We start from the raw sequence: 22,296 nt of genomic DNA on the forward strand, positions 1-22,296 counted from the left end.
TGTGTGTGTGTGTGTGTGTGTGTGTGTGTGTGTGTGTGTGTGTGTGTGTGTGTGTGTGTGTGTGAGAGTGTGTGAGAGAGAGAGAGAGAGACTATAGGAGTAAATATATTGAAGCTAGAGGAAGAGTCATTATTGTTGTTTTGACCCATGTGTGTTTAGGGGTGTGGCGAAGGCCTGGTCGTGGGCTCACTTCGGACAGAGCTCAGGTCCCATCCTATTGGACGCCGTGAGGTGTACAGGAAATGAAGTCTTCCTGGACCAGTGTCTTCATGGAGACTGGGAACAACACAACTGTGACCATATGGAAGACGCTGGGGTATCCTGCAGCCCCTACACAGGTACACACACATAATTAATCCACGCACACATCCCAAAAACGGATATAACGTGCACACATATGCTATAACGTGTGTGTGTGTTCCAGACGGTGTGGTGCGGTTGGTAGGAGGAGACAGTCCATGGGAGGGTCGTGTTGAAGTCTTCCACTCTGGGGACTGGGGTACGGTGTGTGACGACCACTGGACTCAACAACACACACATGTGGTCTGTCGACAGCTCGGATACAGGTGTGTGTGTGTATACTTTCCACTGCAGGCATGATATGGGCTGTTGTGGTGACCATATTACCGCCGCACCGGCAATCATGTGTCATGACCCCAGTAAAATTTCAGGTGACAGTTATGCACTCTGGACATGTGTTGGTAGTACCCATCTCGCTAACGATCATAAGATCCTATTGGCCTGGTACTCAGGGCTCTATTGTCCCTCCATCAGATCCTATTGGCCTGGTACTCAGGGCTCTATTGTCCCTCCATCAGATCCTATTGGCCTGGTACTCAGGGCTCTATTGTCCCTCCATCAGATCCTATTGGCCTGGTACTCAGGGCTCTATTATCCCTCCATCAGGTCCTATTGGCCTGGTACTCAGGGCTCTATTATCCCTCCATCAGATCCTATTGGCCTGGTACTCAGGGCTCTATTGTCCCTCCATCAGGTCCTATTGGCCTGGTACTCAGGGCTCTATTGTCCCTCCATCAGGTCCTATTGGCCTGGTACTCAGGGCTCTATTGTCCCTCCATCATATCCTAATGACCTGGTACTCAGGGCTCTATTATCCCTCCATCAGGTCCTATTGGCCTGGTACTCAGGGCTCTATTATCCCTCCATCAGGTCCTATTGGCCTGGTACTCAGGGCTCTATTGTCCCTCCATCATGTCCTATTGGCCTGGTACTCAGGGCTCTATTGTCCCTCCATCAGGTCACTAATGGCCTGGTACTCAGGGCTCTATTGTCCCACCATCAGGTCACTAATAGCCTGGTACCCAGGGCTCTATTGTCCCTCCATCAGGTCACTAATAGCCTGGTACTCAGGGCTCTATTGTCCCTCCATCAGATCCTAATGACCTGGTACTCAGGGCTCTATTATCCCTCCATCAGGTCTTATTGGCCTGGTACTCAGGGCTCTATTGTCCCACCATCAGGTCACTAATAGCCTGGTACTCAGGGCTCTATTGTCCCTCCATCAGGTCCTATTGGCCTGGTACTCAGGGCTCTATTGTCCCTCCATCAGGTCACTAATGGCCTGGTACTCAGGGCTCTATTGTCCCACCATCAGGTCACTAATAGCCTGGTACCCAGGGCTCTATTGTCCCTCCATCAGGTCACTAATAGCCTGGTACTCAGGGCTCTATTGTCCCTCCATCAGGTCCTATTGGCCTGGTACTCAGGGCTCTATTGTCCCTCCATCAGGTCACTAATGGCCTGGTACTCAGGGCTCTATTGTCCCTCCATCAGGTCACTAATGGCCTGGTACTCAGGGCTCTATTGTCCCACCATCAGGTCACTAATAGCCTGGTACCCAGGGCTCTATTGTCCCTCCATCAGGTCACTAATAGCCTGGTACTCAGGGCTCTATTGTCCCTCCATCAGATCCTAATGACCTGGTACTCAGGGCTCTATTATCCCTCCATCAGGTCTTATTGGCCTGGTACTCAGGGCTCTATTGTCCCACCATCAGGTCACTAATAGCCTGGTACTCAGGGCTCTATTATCCCTCTAACCACTCTGACATCAATATAGATGCTTTCAAAAAATCAAATAAAACACTTATTCAAAACAGTATCATGCTTTTAAAACTCACCTTGATTTGATCAACCGGTTGAAACGGAGTGGAACATGGTTGTGTGGAGGTTCAAAACCTAACACAACGAAATGGACTGCGCTTTCTAAGGCGATGGTTCATGGATTAATAGACTAATGATAAATGGACTCCAGGAAGAATAGCTGCTGCTTTCGCAACAGCTAATGGGGATCCAAATAAAATACCAAATACGAAAAATTCTAAACACCCATAACATATTAGAGTTTATACCCATAGGCCTATATAGGAACCCAAGCCCGAAAACAACATCTGAATTCAAATAATTATTGTGTCGTTACACAATACACATCCTTCAGCATATTACACATGGCAGAAAACACGTTTTACAAAATGTATTTTGGTACAAAGTTGGTCTAGCCTAATCTCCAAAATTAATCCAATTCTAGTAATCGCCCTTCAGTGATGACTGTATTATTATGCATACTGGATGGACAGGTTACGTTATGCTGTGCTCCAAACGTTCGATCTATGAGTCTGGGAGAGAGCATATAGGCCTAGGCCATGCTGTTGGTTCATTGATTGTGCATGACGGCCAAGCCTACAATTATAGTTAATTTGTATTTGATTTTTGAGTAGCCTAGTAATAAGGCATTCTGTATATTTTCATATTGAATAGGCTGACACCTTTTTAGCTACAGAATATCTCACCACTGTCCGTTTCCATGTGCTCCTTCACCCCTTTCTACAGCACGCGGAGAGAGGGGTGTGTTTCGAAAACACGTTACGATCGTGTGTGTGTGGAAAGCGGTCTCCATTTGCTATTCCAGTGCATACGGATGACGTTATTTTCCCCCTGCCCCTGTTCCTGCCCATTTGATAATGGGCCATTCTAAATCAAATCTGACATATTAGTAAAGACAAGATTAAATTGAGAATAGTGAAAATATGATAATTTGATGACAGAAGAGCGTGTGTAGCCTGGGGCAAGGAACAGAGCCAATATAATTTTTTACATTTATTTTATCTTTATTTAACTAGGAAAGTCAGTTAAGAACAAATTCTTATTTACAATGACGGCCTACCAAAAGGCCTCCTGTGGGGATGGGATAAAAATAATAATATAAATAAATAAATACATTTAGGACAAAACACACATCACAACAAGAGAGACAACACTACATAAAGAGAGACCTAAAGTCAACAACATAGCAAGGCAGCAACACATGACAACACAGCATGGTAGCAACACAACATAACAACAACATGACAACAACACAACATGGTAGCAGCACAAAACATGGTACAAACATTATTGGGCACAGACAACAGCACAAAGGGCAGGATTAGACTATAGTCACATCATGCAGCCCATATATGTGTTGATTTCTAACACGCTCTAAAGTTTGTATCGTTCACAACTAAAGTGACCAAATAACTGTAAATCTAACATATCAAATGTTCACATTTACACTCAACGTAAACACTTCATATGCTCACTCTTAAGTTCAATTCAATTCTTCTTACTATAAAATCATATAATATAAAATAATGCCATGGGACTTCTAAGCACATCTTGTCAGATAAATGAACAAGCCCAGTGTCCCAGTGCCTATGGCATGGTGCATAGCCTGATAACACACAGTAGGTCAACTCCTATTCTGTTCCTCTGAAATAAATGTTCTTCATGTCATAATGTTTCTTTAGACCGGAATAAAATAAATAAAAGGATTTATTATGTATTAAATAGATTTATTCAACTTTTAAAAATGTAAATGTTCCAAAGATCTGCATCGAGGCGCTTAACTGTCTATGTTAATTAAAGGTCATTTACCGGGAGACCGGCAGTCTTGGGCATGACAATAACCGGTTGACTAAATTTCATGACCGCCACAGCCCTAGGGATTACACTGGGAAGAGTCTTGTTGGTGATTCCTGTAACCAGAAAACCCGCCCCACTGTTTAAATGTAGACTCAGTAATATGACATCATCGTAAACAGTTTAGACATCAACAACCACCACATCGTGCCTTTTTAAGTTGATGTCATTTCATCTTCTACCTCTAGAGGGCATGCTGAGGTGGTGACTGACAGAACGTTCGGCGGGGGTTCTGGTATCATCCTGTTGGACGATGTGCGTTGTGAGGGGACGGAGTCGTCCCTGCTGGACTGTCGCCATGGCACCTGGGGCCGTAGCGACTGTTCCCATGGAGAGGACGTGGGCGTGCGATGCAGGGCCGGAGCTAAAGAGGAAGAGACCAATGAGGTGCCGGCTGTTGCACCTGCCACAGGTGAGGCCTACTCTGACAGCAATATGGCCAAGCGACCATCAGGCCTTTTCATTAGCTTGTATGTTTGTGTTGCAGGTCCTCTGTTGCGTCTGTTTGGGGGTGGTAGCCATAACGAAGGTCGTGTGGAAGTCTATCTCCATGGAGACTGGGGGAGTATCTGTGACTCAGGCTGGAACGATCTGAACGCTGCCGTGGTCTGCAGACAGCTGGGCCACAGGTGAGTGTGTCTGTGTGTGTTCACAGATCTTTGTGTTGAAGATTAGCTTCATTCAATACAGCATTTGTAATATCTCTCTTTATCTCCGTCTTTCACTCTCCCACTCTTCCCCCTTTTCCTGTTCTCCTTTTCTCCCTCTCCTCCTCCTCCTCCCTCAGTGGTCATGCGGTAGCAGCAGGTGGGTTCGGTCGGGGGAAGGGACCTGTCCACCTGGACCAGGTGAGGTGTACCGGGAAGGAGGACTTCCTGGGGGAGTGTCCGTCTCTGGGCCGGGCCCGTGACGGCTGCAGATGGAGACAGGATGCAGGGGTGAGCTGTGACCACGCCCCCCGGGCAACAGAGGACCAGGCCAGGTCAAGTGAGCTCACCTGTGGAGTGAGGAAGATTGTGGAGGAAGGGAACGAGAGGAAGAGTGGAGGAGAAGGAGAGAATGTACCCAGGTAAGAGAAGCTTTACGTACAGCGTAGATACACAGAATATCACACGACTCATGAGAAGACACAAGTTAACGTGCACAAACACCACACACAGACACTCTACCCTCCTCTCCCTCCCCCTCTCCTCTAGGACATTGTGGCCATGGCAGGTGTCAGTGTGGTTGGGTTCTGAGGGGAAAGATGGCCATCCTATCTGTAGTGGTACTCTGATCTCTCCCTGCTGGGCCCTGGCCTCCGCTCACTGCTTCACCAGGTGAGACCTCTCCTTTTCCTTTCTCCTCTCCTTTTTTTAGTCATTCCTTATTTCTACTTTCAGCGCTCACATCCTCTTTTTCTGCCTTCATTTCTTTTATCCAATTTTATGTCCCCGTTTTCCAAACTTACACATTGCTATCTCTCCCTCTCCCAGGTTTGGTATTGGCCCGTCTCAGTATGTGGTGCGCTTTGGGGGTTCTGACAGAATTCTGATCCCGGAGCGAGTGGTGGTCCATAGAAAGTTTAGAGCAGATCAGGGCCCTGGGGGTCATGACCTGGCCCTGCTGAGGCTGCCCAGCCCCAAGGATCACTGTTTGACCTTTGACCCCCACACCAACGCCGCCTGCCTCCCCACACCGGATGCTGCGGGGGGGAAGACCCCCTTGTCCTGCATTGCCGCGGTTACCGCTGGCTGGGACGGCCCAGGTATGCCTCACTTTCCACTACCTCTTAACTACAACCTCTTAGGATATATGGTTTAGTGCTGAGACGTTAGTAACTTATTCCTCCCTACTGTACATACCCTCTTCCCCCTCAGACGCTGTGCTCCAGTCCTGGGTACCCCTTCTGACGTCATGGCAGTGTAAGAAGCGTTATGGCGATGGTTTCTCCTCCCACGGCACGCTGTGCGCCGGCAGCCCCCCTGACACACGCCGTCTCCACGGGAACAACGGTTGCCAGGGCAACTGGGGCGGTGGGCTGGTATGCCAGGGGGAGGGAGGGCGATGGGTGTTGACCGGGATTGTCTCCGGGGGTTACGGCTGCAGCGACCCCTCAACCCCGGCGCTCTACACACGGGTCAGCCGGTTCCGGGGCTGGATCGAGGAAGTCACACATACACACAGGAGCGGGACATACACACACACACAATCATGACCAGTTGAAACAAACACACTGACGGTCAATCCATACACACACACGACCAGCACAGCAATATACACACACACGAACACAATCACAATGAACACAAACACAATCAGCATACAGACACTCACAATAAACACACACACACTCTTGTCTGATCCAGGACACGCCATTGGCTCACCGGCTGTGTCATGTGACTGTCAGAGGAAGAGGAGGAAGGATAGATGATGATGGAGGAAGAGGAGGACATGTTGGAAAAGGAGGGAGAGCAAGAGGAAAGATACAACATAAGAAGAACGAGAAGAGATCCACCTCTGCCCCCCTGACCATGTAGACTTGTGTGTGTGTGCATGTGTATTACACTAGCTATGGGGTGTGTGCATTCATGTATGTGTGTCATTTGTGTGTGTATCATATGTGTGTCTGGGAGGGGAGGTGCTGTAGTGATAATGTGTAGCTAGACGACATGCTTTAGGTAGTCATTTTTCTGACAGTGGGGTTGAGTTTCTTGTGATGCCCTATTTGAATGTGAAGTCTGTCCAGAATGATCTGTTATTCCTTAGTGGTAAAAAATAATAATATATAAGCTGTTGTTCAAAAGCTGTTCTCGAATATCTAATATCACGTTTGTATTCCTGAAGATGCTATCTACCTTGGATGGGACTGTCGCTTCTTTCAAATGCCAACTGGAGAAGCTCTTCTCTCTCGTTTCAAATAAACGGGACTTTCTTGGGGGGGGCTCAAAACTGGACTCTTTATTTGGCGGCAGTTAGCCTTGAGGTTTAGGCCAGTAACCTGAGGGTTGTTGGTGTCAGTTCCCAGCTACCATCTGCCGTTGTGCCCTACAGTTAGACTCTACTGCTCCAGGGACTCTGCACTGTGTCATACACTGTGCCTCTCAACGGCATTGCGACATCACAGAAAACAAAATGATATTCTATGCTACTCTATTTTTCTCTCTCCTGTCAAAGCCATGGAAAGCCAGGGGGTGGATCGTATTCATCTTTTTCTACTGATCTCCCCGAATGGCTCTAGTTGTTAACGTTGTGTGTAAATACTTCTGATTGGTTATGTGTTGCATTCATTAATGTCTGATTTCGATGTCCAAACAGTTAGACTTCCTGTAGTTGAATATTCCTCTCGTTTTTCTATGACCTCAGTAGTAGACGGTGAGGCATCATTTATCATATGCTTGATGGAGAAGTTGCCCCTAACCCGAGATCTAGGATCAGATTAGCCAACTCCAGATGATATGGAAACCATGTGTTTGATGTATTAGATACCATTCCACTTATTCCGCTCCAGCCATTTGCACAAGCCCCCCCCCCCCCAATTAAGGTGCCACCAACATCCTGTGGGGAGGATGCAAAAAGATCTGACCCAGGACCAGTGGTTAGGTGAAACTTCTACCAGCTCATACAGTATGGCCCTGATGATCGTTTTTTTGTTTCTAACTGGCTCAATCAGGTGTGGAAGCATCTTGTATTCCATAACTGTTTCTCTCAAACAGGAAATGCTCCTATTCCCTTTTGTTTATCCTGGAAACTCCCGTCTATCCAGTAACATGTGGTTTGTCATGTATAATCATTACATTAACCTCCTCCTTGTGACTTCATGTTTGAGTAAAACGGTTCAGTCATACTAAGGCCTCTATTCAATCCGTATCGCAGAAGTTCAGCGTAACAGCGTGATTGACATTTAAAGGTCCATGTTCCCACGTTAGTGGAGACGGCGTTCACGGTAAACGCTGCATATGTCGTCTCAATGGGAAATGACCTTCACATTTCTACCGTAAGTCTTCAGCGATACAGATTGACTAGAGTCCTAAGTCAATGTAAATATTTCCATCGCTGGACACATTCCACCAAACCCACATTGCATACTGTACCCAGTGTGTGTTTGCTCAGAGGAAGCAGTAGTTTGCAAACACAGACACCGCATAAACAATGCTTCTGTGGGTTTGATTGAATTCGAGACAGAGTTCACCGTGTCTCTGTTTGAAGCTGTGAAGAGTCTTGACTCAGTAGAAATGTAAAACCGTCTTACAGACATCTGTGTGTTCCTCAGACTGGTCTGTCCTGAAACACGGTGAACTATTGAAGAGTATTGTGATGGTCTCTATTGTCTGGTCTTTATAACATCAAAATAAATGTCTTTTTTTGTCTGTTCTTTACGGAGGAGTATTACTGTAGAACAGCTGCTTGATGATGACAGTGAGCTTGGTTTCTAATGGCTGTATCTACATCATCACAACCACGGGGGGGGGGGGGGGGGGCTGCACAGCTGGATGGAGTCCCACATAACATACAGTCAAACCCCACAAAACTGAGGTGGATACAGAGACCTGAATGTGCTACTTTAGTTCAATGCATTCATTGTAAATCCGTTTGGATAAGAACCTTGATAAGTTTGCTAAATGACTAAAATGTTGTGTGGTGTTTTGGCCTACATGTTGATTAAAGGTGCAATATGTAGAAATCGCTCCGCCATTTCCTGGTTGCTAAAATTTAAATAATTCGCCTAATTTTAGATGACGTGACAAAACAGCCAAGTCGCAGTTGTAAATGAGAACTTGTTCTCAACTAGCCTACCTGGTTAAATAAAAGGTGAATATATATATTTTTTTAAGCACTCAGAGTAGAGAATCACTGTACCATCTAAACCACTGTGACATTTTTTTCAGCTGTTTGAAGCTGGTGTACCAAACTGAAAGTAAAAGAGAAAACAAAACTTAAGAACGGGAAGCATAGAAATACATCAACGATCACTAATCTGACAGAAAGAACAGGTTGTCTACTGAAGCTGATCTACAGCATGAAGCTGATCTACAGCATGAAGCTGATCTACAGCATGAAGCTGTAATGCCACCGTGTGGCCTCAAATAAAGCTATTCTCTAGTGACTCCTTCTGTGCTACATCTTAACCTAGGGCAGCAGTGTCCTCATTAATCACAGAGAAGACCGGGACCAAGAGACTTGTCCTACATCTGACACACACTCACGGGAGTACGCAGTCCACCTTAAATAAGGTTACACACAGGGAGTACTCAGTCCGCCTTAAATAAGGTTACACACGGGAGAACTCAGTCCGCCTTAAATAAGGTTACACACGGGAGTACGCAGTCCACCTTAAATAAGGTTACACACGGGAGTACACAGTCCGCCTTAAATAAGGTTACTCACGGGAGTACGCAGTCCGCCTTAAATAAGGTTACTCACGGGAGTACGCAGTCTGCCTTAAATAAGGTTACACACGGGAGTACACAGTCCGCCTTAAATAAGGTTACTCACGGGAGTACGCAGTCCGCCTTAAATAAGGTTACTCACGGGAGTACGCAGTCTGCCTTAAATAAGGTTACACACGGGAGTACGCAGTCCGCCTTAAATAAGGTTACTCACGGGAGTACGCAGTCTGCCTTAAATAAGGTTACACACGGGAGTACACAGTCCGCCTTAAATAAGGTTACTCACGGGAGTACGCAGTCCGCCTTAAATAAGGTTACTCACGGGAGTACGCAGTCCGCCTTAAATAAGGTAACAATACTGCCCTCAATTAGGTGCAGCCTATAGAACACTGCCGTGTCACCTTAAATGAGAACATGACTGGAAATCATAAGAGACTTCTGAGGTAGACACACTATCAATAGATTCAGGTGAACAGTCACAGTAGCAGAGCAGGGCCATGTTAATCAGACCACGCACTACAGTATCATCAGTATGAAGCAATCAGTGGAGGCTGGTGGGAGATACTATAGGAGGACAGGCTCATTTTTGACTCCATTCCATTAATTCCATTCCAGACATTATGAGCCCATCCTCCTATAGCTCCTCCCACCAGGCCTCCACTGGAAGTAGTGTCCGGGACACGCATTGTAAGCGCTAGCAGAACATTGGAACACTGGTTAAACTGTTTGTTTCGGACATGAAAAGAGACAGAGACAAAAAGGTGCTGAAATATTTTTATTAAATACTTTCAAGATCCAAGTTGAATAACAAAGCTATGATAAAGGACCTACTAACATTGAGACAAACACGTGATCGTCCTCAATTCATGATTTTATTTTACCGTACATAATGATCATGCAACAAAAACAAAAAAAAAACTCCAGCGTCCAACGACTGCTGGGGAAAGAAAGCGCAGGCCGACAGGTTAACATCACAACGCAGGGAGAGTACTGACAATGAGCTTCATAACAAGCCAAGGCTCCGCAATCCTTTTTATAATTAAATAGTTGTATTTTTTTAATCTCATGTCACCTATTCAATATTCTGGATGGAGGCAGGTTTTTCATTTTTATTTCAAAAGATGCAAATATGATATTGTTAGCATATACCCTGTCCTCTACCCTTAGTTCAGGTAGGTGCATGGTGGAGATGCTTTAACTGAAAACATGCATACATCTCTCTCTGGTTTAATTCCACAGATAATTATGTGATCTCTGAACTCTCTACCGCTCTTCTGTCACCTGAATGGCCAGTATAAGGACTGAAATACCACTGAGGGGGTGAAATTAAATGAATACATTTACTGTTCATTTTAATTGATTATGTTGTCTCCACGTTCACCCTCTATTCCCTTTTCCCTGTGTGTGTGTGTGTGTGTGTGTGTAACAGATTTCTAATCTCAACAACTGATCTTGATTAAGTCCCTTCCTTCCCTGTGATATTATAACCAGCTAGTCTGATCAGTTAAAAAGTTGGTGTAACTTTAGTGTGTGTGTGAGATATAGATATATATATATATAGTATAGAGTGCAGAACTTTGCAAACAGCAAACAGTAAACAAAAACATTGTCAACAAAACCCAAACCAGGAGACAGACAGACACACAGAGAGAGACATTCAAACAGAGAAACAGACACCACTCTACAAAATGGGGAGAATGAAGGACACTGTTACTGATGGAGGGACACCGCACGAAGAACGGATGAAAACACACTAGCAGGGTGTCACCATGGAGACAGTACAGCGGTGAAGATATGTTACAACGCCTGACACACCAGAGTGTGTAGGTGTGAGCAAGTGTGTTCACGATATGCATTTACACAGAACGTGTGAGACTGGAGGCTCAGGACGTGAGGATAGAGTAAGAATTTGGGCGGGAGACGTGCGCGTGTTGACGTGTGACCGCCTTTGTTGATCGTCACACGGTGTCAACCACATGTAGAGGTCATGTCAAAATGGGGTCAGGAACATGGCCATGGGACTACGGCTGGTGCGTGTGACCAGATGATGTTCACCCCTTTGTCGTGCCTCTGAATGAGTCTCAGACTTATATACACACACACACACACACACCATCTAAAACACAGACAGAGGGTGGGAGTGTGAAATGGAGAGGGGTGAGGAAAGGGAGAGAGCGAGAGAAAACATGCAAAATGCAGACGCCTTTTCCCCAAAAGTCCCTCTCTCCCACTGCAGACAGATAAGACAGGCCATACACACTGCAGCTTCACTTTTACAATAAAACCCCTTTTAAAACTCAGTCACTTACAATTCGTCTCAAACAGACCCAGACACAGTCCACAGAAACGCAACGTAAACACAAGGCTAAAAACACAACAGAAACAAAATCGCTGTCAAATGCACCCCCTTACCTTCCCTTCTCTCAAAAAAAACTAAACCAGCAGAAAACACAGAAAGGTGTAAAAAGCCTACAGTTGTACACTTTGGTGTTTCCTCACATCAAGTTATTACATCTTTTCTGATCGAACCGACTGTCCTTCCGTTCAGAATTCTGATAGGGAATTCTCCATTTACAAAACCCAACATGTCACCTCTTACAAATCACACACATTCTCCTCTCCTCTCATTCGACGTATATATAAATGCTTGGTAGGGTTGGGTGTTGTCTGATACTAGTCATATATTATCCTGTATACTTACAACTCATTGTCATATCTGGCATTACAAGTTCATTAACCCTCCATTCCTCCCCCCGCTCCTCTCATCATCTCAAAATGGCTGCCGTGGACGGGAGACAAAATGGCTGCCGGGTGGGAGGGGTCAGAGGTCAAAGGACAAGCCCTCCTATTGGGCGTCAGATGCATGCATCATTCCCACAGGGGCGGAGTCCACACTCGGCCGGCCCCCAGCGGATCAAAGGATAGACGGGATTGGTTGGTGTTGCAGAGAGGGTGCAGTCTTGCCCGGCCGGGCACCTGGCATGGGCCAATCCACAAAGAGGACACGCCGCCAAAACACACTAGCCGAAAACACGCCCCAAAAAACTCACACTCCGACTGGAGTGTTTGTACACCTGAGGGAGATCGAAACAGAGACAAAGAAAGAGACAAAAAGAGAAAGAGAGAGAAAGAAAGAGAGAGAAAGAGGAGAGAGAAAAATGGGAGCAAACCTTTAATCCCTTGAACGTTCTAAAAAGTGTGTGTGTGTATATATATATATATATATATATATATATATATATATATATATATATACGTGGACATGTTTCACTATACTTGTGAGTCCCCACAAGAATAAGAAACCAACAAAAATGTTACCAACAGGAGACATTGTTACTCCCCACAAGGAAAAAGGGTATTTCTAGGGGTTTAGGATTAAGGTTAAAATTAGTGTTAGGGATAGAATTAGGATTAGGGGTTAAAGGTGAGGCTTAGGTTTTGGGGTTAAGGTTCAGTAATGTATACGGATGGGAATCAATTGTGTATCTCCACAAGGTTAGTTATACACACACACACACAGTTTATTTGTGTGTGTACATACCAGATCACTGCAGGGGTGCGGCCGGAGCACCAGAGCAGTGGAAATGGACGTTGAGCCACTTGCTGTCGCGGCGATGCCACACCCTGGTCTCCTCCGATTGGCTGGAGCGGGGGCGGCCCTGGCCATCGACGAATTGTGTAAGGCGGATGTAGGCGATGCAGGCAGCCTCCTCTCCAATCAGATGAACGTGGGGGTTCAGCAGGGTGGTGTGGACAGGCTTACTGTTCTTACTCAGCACTGTAGCAACACAGAAAACATGTTTGGATCGCTGCTGATCTCCGTTGTATGTCCAGAAGTGTATGAAATAGCGAAAGACTCACAGTTTTCAAAGTAGAACTTGTGGAAGTCCATTCCCTCCACCAGATTCCCCAGAGCTTCAGGCTCAAAGGACGTCAGACCTGGATCACAGATCCTCCTGATGAGGGAGGAGAAGAGAGAGCGACAACATTAGGTTCATGTTAGTAACTAATCAGCCGTGGGAAACAACGTAGCTGTACTCACGTGTAGGCCTCAAAGTCTCCATTGTTTACAGCTTCAATCAGCTGTTCAGTTATCTTGATTATCTCCTGCTTACGAGCTTGAGAGCGGAGAGAGAGAGATGGAAGTTCAGCAATCTAGCTAAATAGGAACTACTTTACATCTTACCCACCACCATAGCTCTACTCTCTCTACCTCTTCTCTTTTTCTCTGACAGCTCCATACTAGTGCGTGTATATCTCTCTGTGTGTGTGTGTGTGTGTGTGTGTGTGTGTGTGTGTGCTTACTGTGCTGTGCTGTGGTATTGGCTGTTACAGGGACAGTGTAGCTCCCTAGTGGAGCGTTGGGCGGAGCAGACTGAGCGTGCTCCGACTCGGGGTTGGAGCCTTGATCAGAGCCGTTCCACGCCATGCGCTTTACGTCATGCAGAGGAACGGCTGGAACACACAACGCATGGTCACTCGCATACACACACACACACACACACACACACACACACATGCAGTTAGACACATGCATACCACTCGTACACACAACATGAAGGAACAGTAATGATGGATGTTGGTTCATGAAAAAGACATTGAAACAGACCGCTGGGGGGGGGGGGGGGGGTTGAGGGGCTCTGAGCAGCTCAGCTGACGGGGAAGGAATCTACTTCCTGTATCATGATTTTACACTACGTGTCCCTGCATTCCACATGAAGGGAAACACACTTCTCTCTATGAAAACTGACGATACACATTAAGGATGGCTCTCCAATCAGCAATTTGAGAAGCAGAACAGAGGCCTGCCATTGGATCACAGCATGTGAGAGCACTGGCCAACAGGAGAGCAGCGTTTTGAGAGAGAAGGGGAGCACCGTGGGGGAGGAAGAGAGAGGAGGAGTAAAAGTAGAAGACGCCTGTCCTTCACTATCCTGTTCCAGAGATGGACACAGTGAAGATGGAGAAAGAGAGGGAGGCTGAATCCTTAACCAGCCCCTCACCCCAACCAACACTGAGGGCCCTCTGTTGTCACGTGTTGCTGACTAAACTCAGAGGGTGACTTTCAGAGGAGAGAAAAATCTAACCCATCAACTTCGGGACACACACATTTAAATAATACAATTTACACCTTTTTTTATTCATTGTTTTACAATATCTAAACCTCAACATTTAAACTTTTAATTTGGGAGCTATTTCATAAGTTACATGTGTCAAGTCTGGAAATAAGACAAACAAAAACAGGTGAATATAATTAGGCCGATGTGACTATCAAAGGATCCCATTAGCCCCTACGTCATAGACAATCTGTACTCCCTCAGTACAGGGAGGGAGTACAAGGCACTTCTGCATTCGGTGGAGGCACGTGTGAATGCGCAAATTCAGGGAAGAGGGGCCAGAGGAAGGGACTGGTTTGGGACTCAGCAAGAACAAAGAGGATATGCTGGAGGCTTGGGGGGAAAAAGAGGGCTAGACATACAGGTCAAAGTTTGCGTAGTGGAAAAGCAGAACAAACAAAGGTCAGATGTCAGGAAGTGTGGGGGTCATTGGGACGACCACAAAAGGCTGTGGTTGCTGTGAAAACACTTACTGGCAGGCGAGTTGTCAGACGAGGTCAGAAGAGAGGGCATCTCGTCTGTAGCACTTCCCTGACTCATCATCACAACGCTGTCTGCTAGATTAGAACACACACGGACAGACACACAAAATAATGCGCATGTACACACACGGGTGAGTCACACACACACACAGCTAGCTATATAGCACAGGCAGGTCATCCTATCAGAAACAATATGTTAGACCACAAAGAGAGGAAGAGAGTCATTTTACTACCTTTCATATCCTCATCCTCATTTGTGTTGCTACTCTCTGTAGAACCCTGGAGAGAGAGAGATAGTGATGAGAGAGATTAACGACACATAGGTTAACAACATACGAGTCAGACTCACACTAACTGCACACCCAACACCCTCACCTTGACCCCATCAGCAGCAACCACTGTATTTTGAGATTCCTGGGAGAAGGGGAGCATGGAGTTAAGTCTGGTCACACACACACACACACACACACACACACACGAGCCTGGGGGTTAGGGTTGGAGATGATATTAAGATGGAGGAGGAAGGATTTAGAGGTCCATGAAGGGTCCAAACTTAAACACTCCAACACACACAAGACCACTAGGACCACTAGGAAGAGACGGGAGAACAGTATGGAGGGTAGGTTGCTAGGGAGGGATCATGGACTTTAAGTTGCTAGGAGGTTGGGGTGCCAGGAGAGGAGACCGTGATGAAGGGAACGGGGGAAGAGAGGAGGTTAGGGTCCTAGGAGAGGAGACGAGGCTGAGGGGAATGGAGATGGTTAGGGTGCTAGGAGAGGAGACCGTGATGAAGGGAACAGGGGAAGAGAGGAGGTTAGGGTGCTAAGAGAGGAGACGAGGCTGAGGGGAATGGAGGTGGTTAGGGTGCTAGGAGAGGAGACCGTGATGAAGGGAACGGGGGAGGAGAGGAGGTTAGGGTGCTAGGAGAGGAGGTAGTGGTTAAGGATCCGTACCATTTGTGCGGCGGCCATGCTGTTGTCCTTCATGGCATTGATGGCACTCACAATGCTGTTCTTACTGTTGTTGTTGGTCGTAGGCTGAGACACACAAATAACAAAACTCAAAGAGAGTCAAATCTTAATTTCCCTCTTTACATATACAGCCTGTAATTCTCCACTAAATCAAGTAATCTCCTCACCACCCCTGTGAGCCAGAAGGGGTGTGAGAGAGAGAGAGAGAGAGAGAGAGAGACAGCTAGCTATATGACATCAGATTTAACTCCTTACCTTAGCAGCATCCGCCTTCTTGTTAAGTAAACTTTTGCATGCTGTAAAAAGAGACAGAGATAAAGCAACAGAAGAGCTGAAACATCTCTCCAGTCACCTCACCCTCTCAACCTGGTCCCCACATGATGTCACATCAGTCAGCACCCTCCCCTTCATGGATTGAAAAGCATTGGATTGTTGTGAACATTGACTAAAGGGTATTTTCAACACTATTCATGACACCCAAGGCAGTCTATTCATTCTTCATCCACAAAAGGGGAGTGAACAAGTGTACACTTCAGGGAGAGCTATAGCAGAGCCAAGTGGATGTTAATGTAAACCACTGATTTCCTTTAGGAGGCTCCAGTCAGTCAGACATCCATCCATTCATCCATCCTGCTGCTGTTGACACTGTTTTTAATGTATTACTGAAACACACACTATTCTGGGCTGCATGCATCGTCTTGGTGATGCTTACCTTCCGTTAACAAGTGGGAGAGAGGAGGAAGAAAAGAGAGAGACAGACATGTTTTAGGCAGCGGGCATCCTTTCGTTGTTGGTGGTTTGTGCACTGCTGTGCGTGTGTTCTTACTGTGCTGTGGTACTGGCTGTTACAGGGACAGTGTGGCTCCCTAGTGGAGCGTTGGGCGGAGTAGACTGAGCGTGCTCCGACTCGGGGTTGGAGCCTCGATCAGAGCCGTTCCACACCATGCGCTTTACGTCATGCAGAGGAACGGCTGGAATAAATAAACGGACCAACCATGCAGCATCCACTACAGTTCCCAAGGTGCATACCTACCATTCAACACACAGCAGCGCTGGGCCCTGCCTGACTGGCTCACCATTCAGCCCTGCCACGTCTTCAACCCGGCTGCCCAGCGGGCGGGCTAGCACGGAACCCGTTCAAACACCCTCAACATGCACCAACTTCTTCCAAATGATCGCGGTCGGACGTTATCGGTCGAGTTCCAGGTCAACTAGATTACAGACTACGTTTCATTGCAGCAACCAATGGCTGCTAGCCACAACATGGCAGTGGGCGTCGGATTAACTGACATGGTAAACACCTGCGAGCAGGCAGGCAGGCCTCTGCAGTGTAGTTGTCCTGGAACGTGGCCACCACTAAGAACGTTCACCTTACAACAGTGGCTATTTTCAGGAAGACACGAAGGGAAGAGTAACTTTCAAATTGTCCAATCCCGTTTCTCCCTGTCCTTCCTCAAGTGTGCCCTCAAACCAGTCCAATCCTTTTACATCTAGGAGGGGAAGTGAGTGAGTGCACACTTCAGGGAGAAGGGTAAACGGAGTGTATAGGGCATACAAGTTCACATGCAGCAAGGTAACACAGCCACATTGTTCACACTTGACATCTTGTATGGACTGCAGCTCGTCACACTTTCCTGTGCTACAGTGTGACGATGTGATTGGGGAAGAGAGCGCATCATAAGCAGAGAGCAAAGTCCGCCTCAGCCATACACAGCAGAGGGGAGGGGGCAAGCAGTGACGTGGTGGCGGGGAGGCTTACTGGCAGGCGATTGGTCCACTCTCAGAGGAGAGCCCTGTGATTGAAGGGCTCTACCGTTCGCTTCTGTCAATCACCCTCATGCGGAACCCTAGAGCACCAATCGCACGCTCAGGGGAGACACTAACTCCTGCCCCTTGTTATCGCTTCAACACTCTACTATAACCCTACCTTCCAGAAACACCTATAGATATGAAAGGATTTGATAGGTGTAAATATTATGGTAGTAGCTCCACTATGATTGGCTGGATATCATTTTTTCCATATTGCTTACACCTATCCATCCAACCCTTTCAGAAACCGTATACCGTTTCCTAGTCCACATGGGATCGCCGACCTTAGTTCCCCCCCAGGTCAGACGATGGCAGCGTGCCTCTCCCGCTCCTGTCCATCCTCCAGTCAGTCAGTCGCCACAGATACACGCCCCCCCCCACCAATCCCTCCCCCCTCAACCCCCTCATGGCCGTGACCACAGGACGAAGGTGGGGAGGGGGGTTGATATACTGATGAATTTGATGCTTTCTGATGATATGAGGCTGAGTGGTATTGTTGACAGACTATGTGTAGTTGTACATGCATTTAGCCTGTGTGCATAGTATTAGCATCATCCTTAAAAACATCCATATCGTACTCTCGTTCGTGTGTGTGTGTGTGTGTGTGTGTGTGTGGCTAGCATGAGCTGCATGCAGTAGAAAAAGGGGCTAGATAACCTGCTGACCCCTTCAGAAGTTAAAGAAACCATGGTGCTTCCTTTTAGTATGATGTGGGAGGGGCTTAAACAGGAATCCGGAAGTGTGTGTAGGAAGTAAGAGGGCGTGTCTCTGTGACGTACCTTCCTGCGCCAGCGAGGCGGTGGAGGACACAGCAGCAGGGTTGGTATGCTGCCGGCCCACTATTGGACAGAAATACTCAAATTGGGAGGAGCTATGCAAATCTGGGCTGGCCTAACCCAATACAGTGACCAATCACAAATGACACCCTATTCTCCATATAGTAGCCAAAAGTAGTGCACTATACGAGGAGTAGGATGCCATCTAGGACGTAATACCCCCCCCTTCCTTTAGGGCCAGGTCTTAACCTCTAATCATCTTAGCTAGTAAAGGAGAGAAAGTAGAGCCTTAAATATGGCCCGTCCTCTGTCAAACCACACCTCCTAGTACTGACACACACTCCAGAGCCGACAAGGAGAGGGAGAAAAGTGTTAGAGACATAGATGTAAACACATAGTACTGCTGGAAATATTACATTCTAGAATGGCACCTCCTCCTAGCACCCCTTTGTACTGACACCTAATGGCACCTCCTCCTAGCACTGTTACCTCCTCCTAGCACCTCCTTGTACTGATACCTCCTAGTACTGACACCTTACGGCACCTCCTCCTAGCACCTCCTTGTACTGACACCTTATGGCACCTCCTCCTAGGACTGACACCTTATGGCACCTCCTCCTAGTACTGACACCCTATGGCAACTCCTCCTAGCACCACCTAGTACTGACAGCTTATGGCACCTCCTCCTAGCACCTAGTACTGACACCCTATGGCACCACCTTTCACCTCCTCTTCTCCTTCAGAACTTGTGTTCTGATAACACACACACACACACACGTCTCCTAGCACTCACAAACTCCTCCTCTCGGCCTAAAAACCTACATTAGGTAGACTCCAGGGAGGAGGGAGAGTAGAGCCCTCTGTCCTCCTCCCTCAGTCAGTAACTGGAGCGAGGGAGGAGGAGACACACCCACCTGAGAAGTTTCTGGACACCAGCATGGTGGTGAGGATCGCTCCCTAGGAGAGAGAGAGAGAAGGGATAATTAATGAAGAGATATGATCACATGAGGGGTGTGGTAGGGTAGGGGAAAGAGGATCCCTTTGTACATGTTATTCCAGACCCGTTGGTTTTATGTAGAAGGACTGAGAAGCTCAGTTCTGGTGACTTTTTAAAAAGGACATTCTACTCCAAAATATATGAAAATAAAATGATGCCGACACCATTTCTGGATTTCCACATCCAATGTGTCCAATAACATATTGGTAAAAATGTGGTCTAGAGGAGAGGAATATAGGGAGGAGGTGGTGGTCTAGGGGGAGGTATACAGGGAGGAGGTGGTGGTCTAGAGGAGAGGAATATAGGGAGGAGGAGGTGGTGGTCTAGAGGAGAGGAATATAGGGAGGAGGTGGTGGTCTAGGGGGAGGTATACAGGGAGGAGGTGGTGGTGGTCTAGAGGAGAGGAATATAGGGAGGAGGAGGTGGTCTAGAGGGGAGGAATATAGGGAGGAGGCGGCGGTCTAAAGGGGAGGTATACAGGGAGGAGGTGGTGGTCTAGAGGAGAGGAATATAGGGAGGAGGAGGTGGTCTAAAGGGGAGGTATATAGGGAGGAGGAGGTGGTCTAAAGGGGAGGTATACAGGGAGGAGGAGGTGGTCTAGAGGGGAGGTATACAGGGAGGAGGTGGTGGTGGTGGTCTAGAGGGGAGGTATACAGGGAGGAGGAGGTGGTGGTCTAGAGGGGAGGTATACAGGGAGGAGGTGGTGGTGGTCTAGAGGGGAGGTATATAGGGAGGAGGAGGTGGTGGTCTAGAAAGGAGGTATATAGGGAGGAGGTGGTCTAGAAGGGAGGAGGAGGTGGTCTAGGAGAGAGGAGGTGGTCTAGGAGAGAGGAGGAGGTGGTCTAGGAGGGAGGAGGAGGTGGTCTAGGAGGGAGGAGGAGGTGGTCTAGGAGGGAGGAGGAGGTGGTCTAGGAGGGAGGAGGAGGTGGTCTAGGAGGGAGGAGGAGGTGGTCTAGGAGGGAGGAGGAGGTGGTCTAGGAGGGAGGAGGAGGTGGTCTAGGAGGGAGGAAGAGGTGGTCTAGGAGGGAGGTATGTGGGAGGAAGAGGTGGTCTAGGAGGGAGGTATGTGGGAGGAGGAGGAGGTCTAGGAGGGAGTTATATAGGGAGGAGGTGGTGGTCTAGGAGGGAGGTATGTGGGAGGAGGAGGTGGTCTAGGAGGGAGTTATATAGGGAGGAGGAGGTGGTCTAGGAGGGAGGTATGTGGGAGGAGGAGGAGGTCTAGGAGGGAGTTATATAGGGAGGAGGAGGTGGTCTAGGAGGGAGGTATGTGGGAGGAGGAGGTGGTCTAGGAGGGAGTTATATAGGGAGGAGGAGGTGGTCTAGGAGGGAGGTATGTGGGAGGAGGAGGTGGTCTAGGAGGGAGGTATATCGGGAGGAGGAGGTGGTCTAGGAGAGAGGTATACCGGGAGGAGGAGGTGGTCTAGGAGAGAGGTATATCGGGAGGAGGAGGTGGTCTAGGAGGGAGGTATATAGGGAGGAGGTGGTGGTCTAGGAGGTAGCAGCAATAGTGTACCTTGAGTTTCCTCCGAGCGTTGAACTTGCGCAGACATTCCACTGTCTCCTGTCTGTGGATCATAGACGCCACGGTGGAACGTTGCTATAGGAGGGGACAGAGACGAGTATCAAACACTATACAAAACTCTATGTATGTATGTATGTATGTATGTATGTATGTATGTATGTATGTATGTATGTATGTCCATGTCCGAATACCTGTACTTCATTTTTAAAATAGTAGGCGTTTTTTTAGTATGCAAAAATAGGTTTTATATATTAGGTGAAATGTCTCAAATTCAGTCTGCACTAAATGCCAGAATGTCATACTTATTTCAGCTTTACATTAAGAAAATATAAACGCAACAACTTCAAAGATTTTACTGAGTTGCAGTTCATATAAGGAAATCTGGCCCTAATATATATGGATTTCACATGACTGGGCAGGAGTGCAGATATGGGTGGGCCTGGGTCCACTCACAGCCAGGCAGAGCCAATCAGAATTTGTTTTTTATTACATACAGAAATACTCCTCACTAGATTATACATTCTCAGTATGGGGGAGTCTAGTATTAGATTACACATTCTCAGTATGGGGGAGTCTAGTATTAGATTATACATTCTCAGTATGGGGGAGTCTAGTATTAGATTATACATTCTCAGTATGGGGGAGTCTAGTATTAGATTACACATTCTCAGTATGGGGGAGTCTAGTATTAGATTACACATTCTCAGTATGGGGGAGTCTAGTATTAGAATATATATTCTCAGTATGGGGGAGTCTAGTATTAGAATATATATTCTCAGTATGGGGGAGTCTAGTATTAGAATATATATTCTCAGTATGGGGGAGTCTAGTATTAGAATATATATTCTCAGTATGGGGGAGTCTAGTATTAGAATATATATTCTCAGTATGGGGGAGTCTAGTATTAGAATATATATTCTCAGTATGGGGGAGTCTAGTATTAGAATATATATTCTCAGTATGGGGGAGTCTAGTATTAGAATATATATTCTCAGTACGGGGGAGTCTAGTATTAGAATATATATTCTCAGTACGGGGGAGTCTAGTATTAGATTATACATTCTCAGTATGGGGGAGTCTAGTATTAGATTATACATTCTCAGTATGGGGGAGTCTAGTATTAGATTATACATTCTCAGTATGGGGGAGTCTAGTATTAGAATATATATTCTCAGTATGGGGGAGTCTAGTATTAGAATATACATTCTCAGTACGGGGGAGTCTAGTATTAGATTATACATTCTCAGTACGGGGGAGTCTAGTATTAGATTATACA

General features: G+C 46.9%; 2 protein-coding genes across 15 annotated transcripts in view; one reads left to right on the plus strand and one right to left on the minus strand.

Moving 5' to 3' along the window:
- LOC139367945 (neurotrypsin-like) overlaps positions 1-8,333 on the plus strand; it is a 34,979-nt gene extending 26,646 nt beyond the window's left edge. The window contains exons 7-14 of the mRNA XM_071106348.1: positions 160-338; positions 425-566; positions 4,166-4,389; positions 4,465-4,606; positions 4,765-5,046; positions 5,174-5,296; positions 5,453-5,724; positions 5,837-8,333. Of these exons, the coding sequence (XP_070962449.1) occupies positions 160-338; positions 425-566; positions 4,166-4,389; positions 4,465-4,606; positions 4,765-5,046; positions 5,174-5,296; positions 5,453-5,724; positions 5,837-6,174 (1,702 nt within the window). The 3' untranslated portion in view covers positions 6,175-8,333. The remainder of the gene's footprint in view (positions 1-159; positions 339-424; positions 567-4,165; positions 4,390-4,464; positions 4,607-4,764; positions 5,047-5,173; positions 5,297-5,452; positions 5,725-5,836) is intronic.
- Positions 8,334-10,199: 1,866 nt separating this feature from the next.
- Positions 10,200-22,296, minus strand: part of LOC139367948 (calcium/calmodulin-dependent protein kinase type II subunit gamma-like) — a 42,068-nt gene continuing 29,971 nt past the window's right edge. The window contains exons 11-23 of one of the 14 annotated variants that reach the window (XM_071106351.1): positions 21,012-21,095; positions 19,416-19,458; positions 18,505-18,564; positions 16,172-16,212; positions 15,899-15,982; positions 15,321-15,359; positions 15,179-15,224; positions 14,937-15,017; positions 13,652-13,801; positions 13,389-13,464; positions 13,208-13,302; positions 12,888-13,124; positions 10,200-12,420 (exon numbers count right to left, since the gene is read on the minus strand). In XM_071106351.1, the coding sequence (XP_070962452.1) occupies positions 12,892-13,124; positions 13,208-13,302; positions 13,389-13,464; positions 13,652-13,801; positions 14,937-15,017; positions 15,179-15,224; positions 15,321-15,359; positions 15,899-15,982; positions 16,172-16,212; positions 18,505-18,564; positions 19,416-19,458; positions 21,012-21,095 (1,032 nt within the window). In that variant the 3' untranslated portion in view covers positions 10,200-12,420; positions 12,888-12,891. Of the gene's footprint in view, positions 12,421-12,887; positions 13,125-13,207; positions 13,303-13,388; positions 13,465-13,651; positions 13,802-14,936; positions 15,021-15,178; positions 15,225-15,320; positions 15,360-15,898; positions 15,983-16,171; positions 16,213-18,504; positions 18,565-19,415; positions 19,459-21,011; positions 21,096-22,296 lie in introns of all 14 variants that reach the window. The other 13 variants (XM_071106350.1, XM_071106357.1, XM_071106355.1 and 10 more) reach the window with 13 other exon arrangements.

The sequence above is a fragment of the Oncorhynchus clarkii genome, chromosome 16 (assembly GCF_045791955.1).
Source record: "Oncorhynchus clarkii lewisi isolate Uvic-CL-2024 chromosome 16, UVic_Ocla_1.0, whole genome shotgun sequence".
NCBI lineage: Eukaryota > Metazoa > Chordata > Actinopteri > Salmoniformes > Salmonidae > Oncorhynchus > Oncorhynchus clarkii.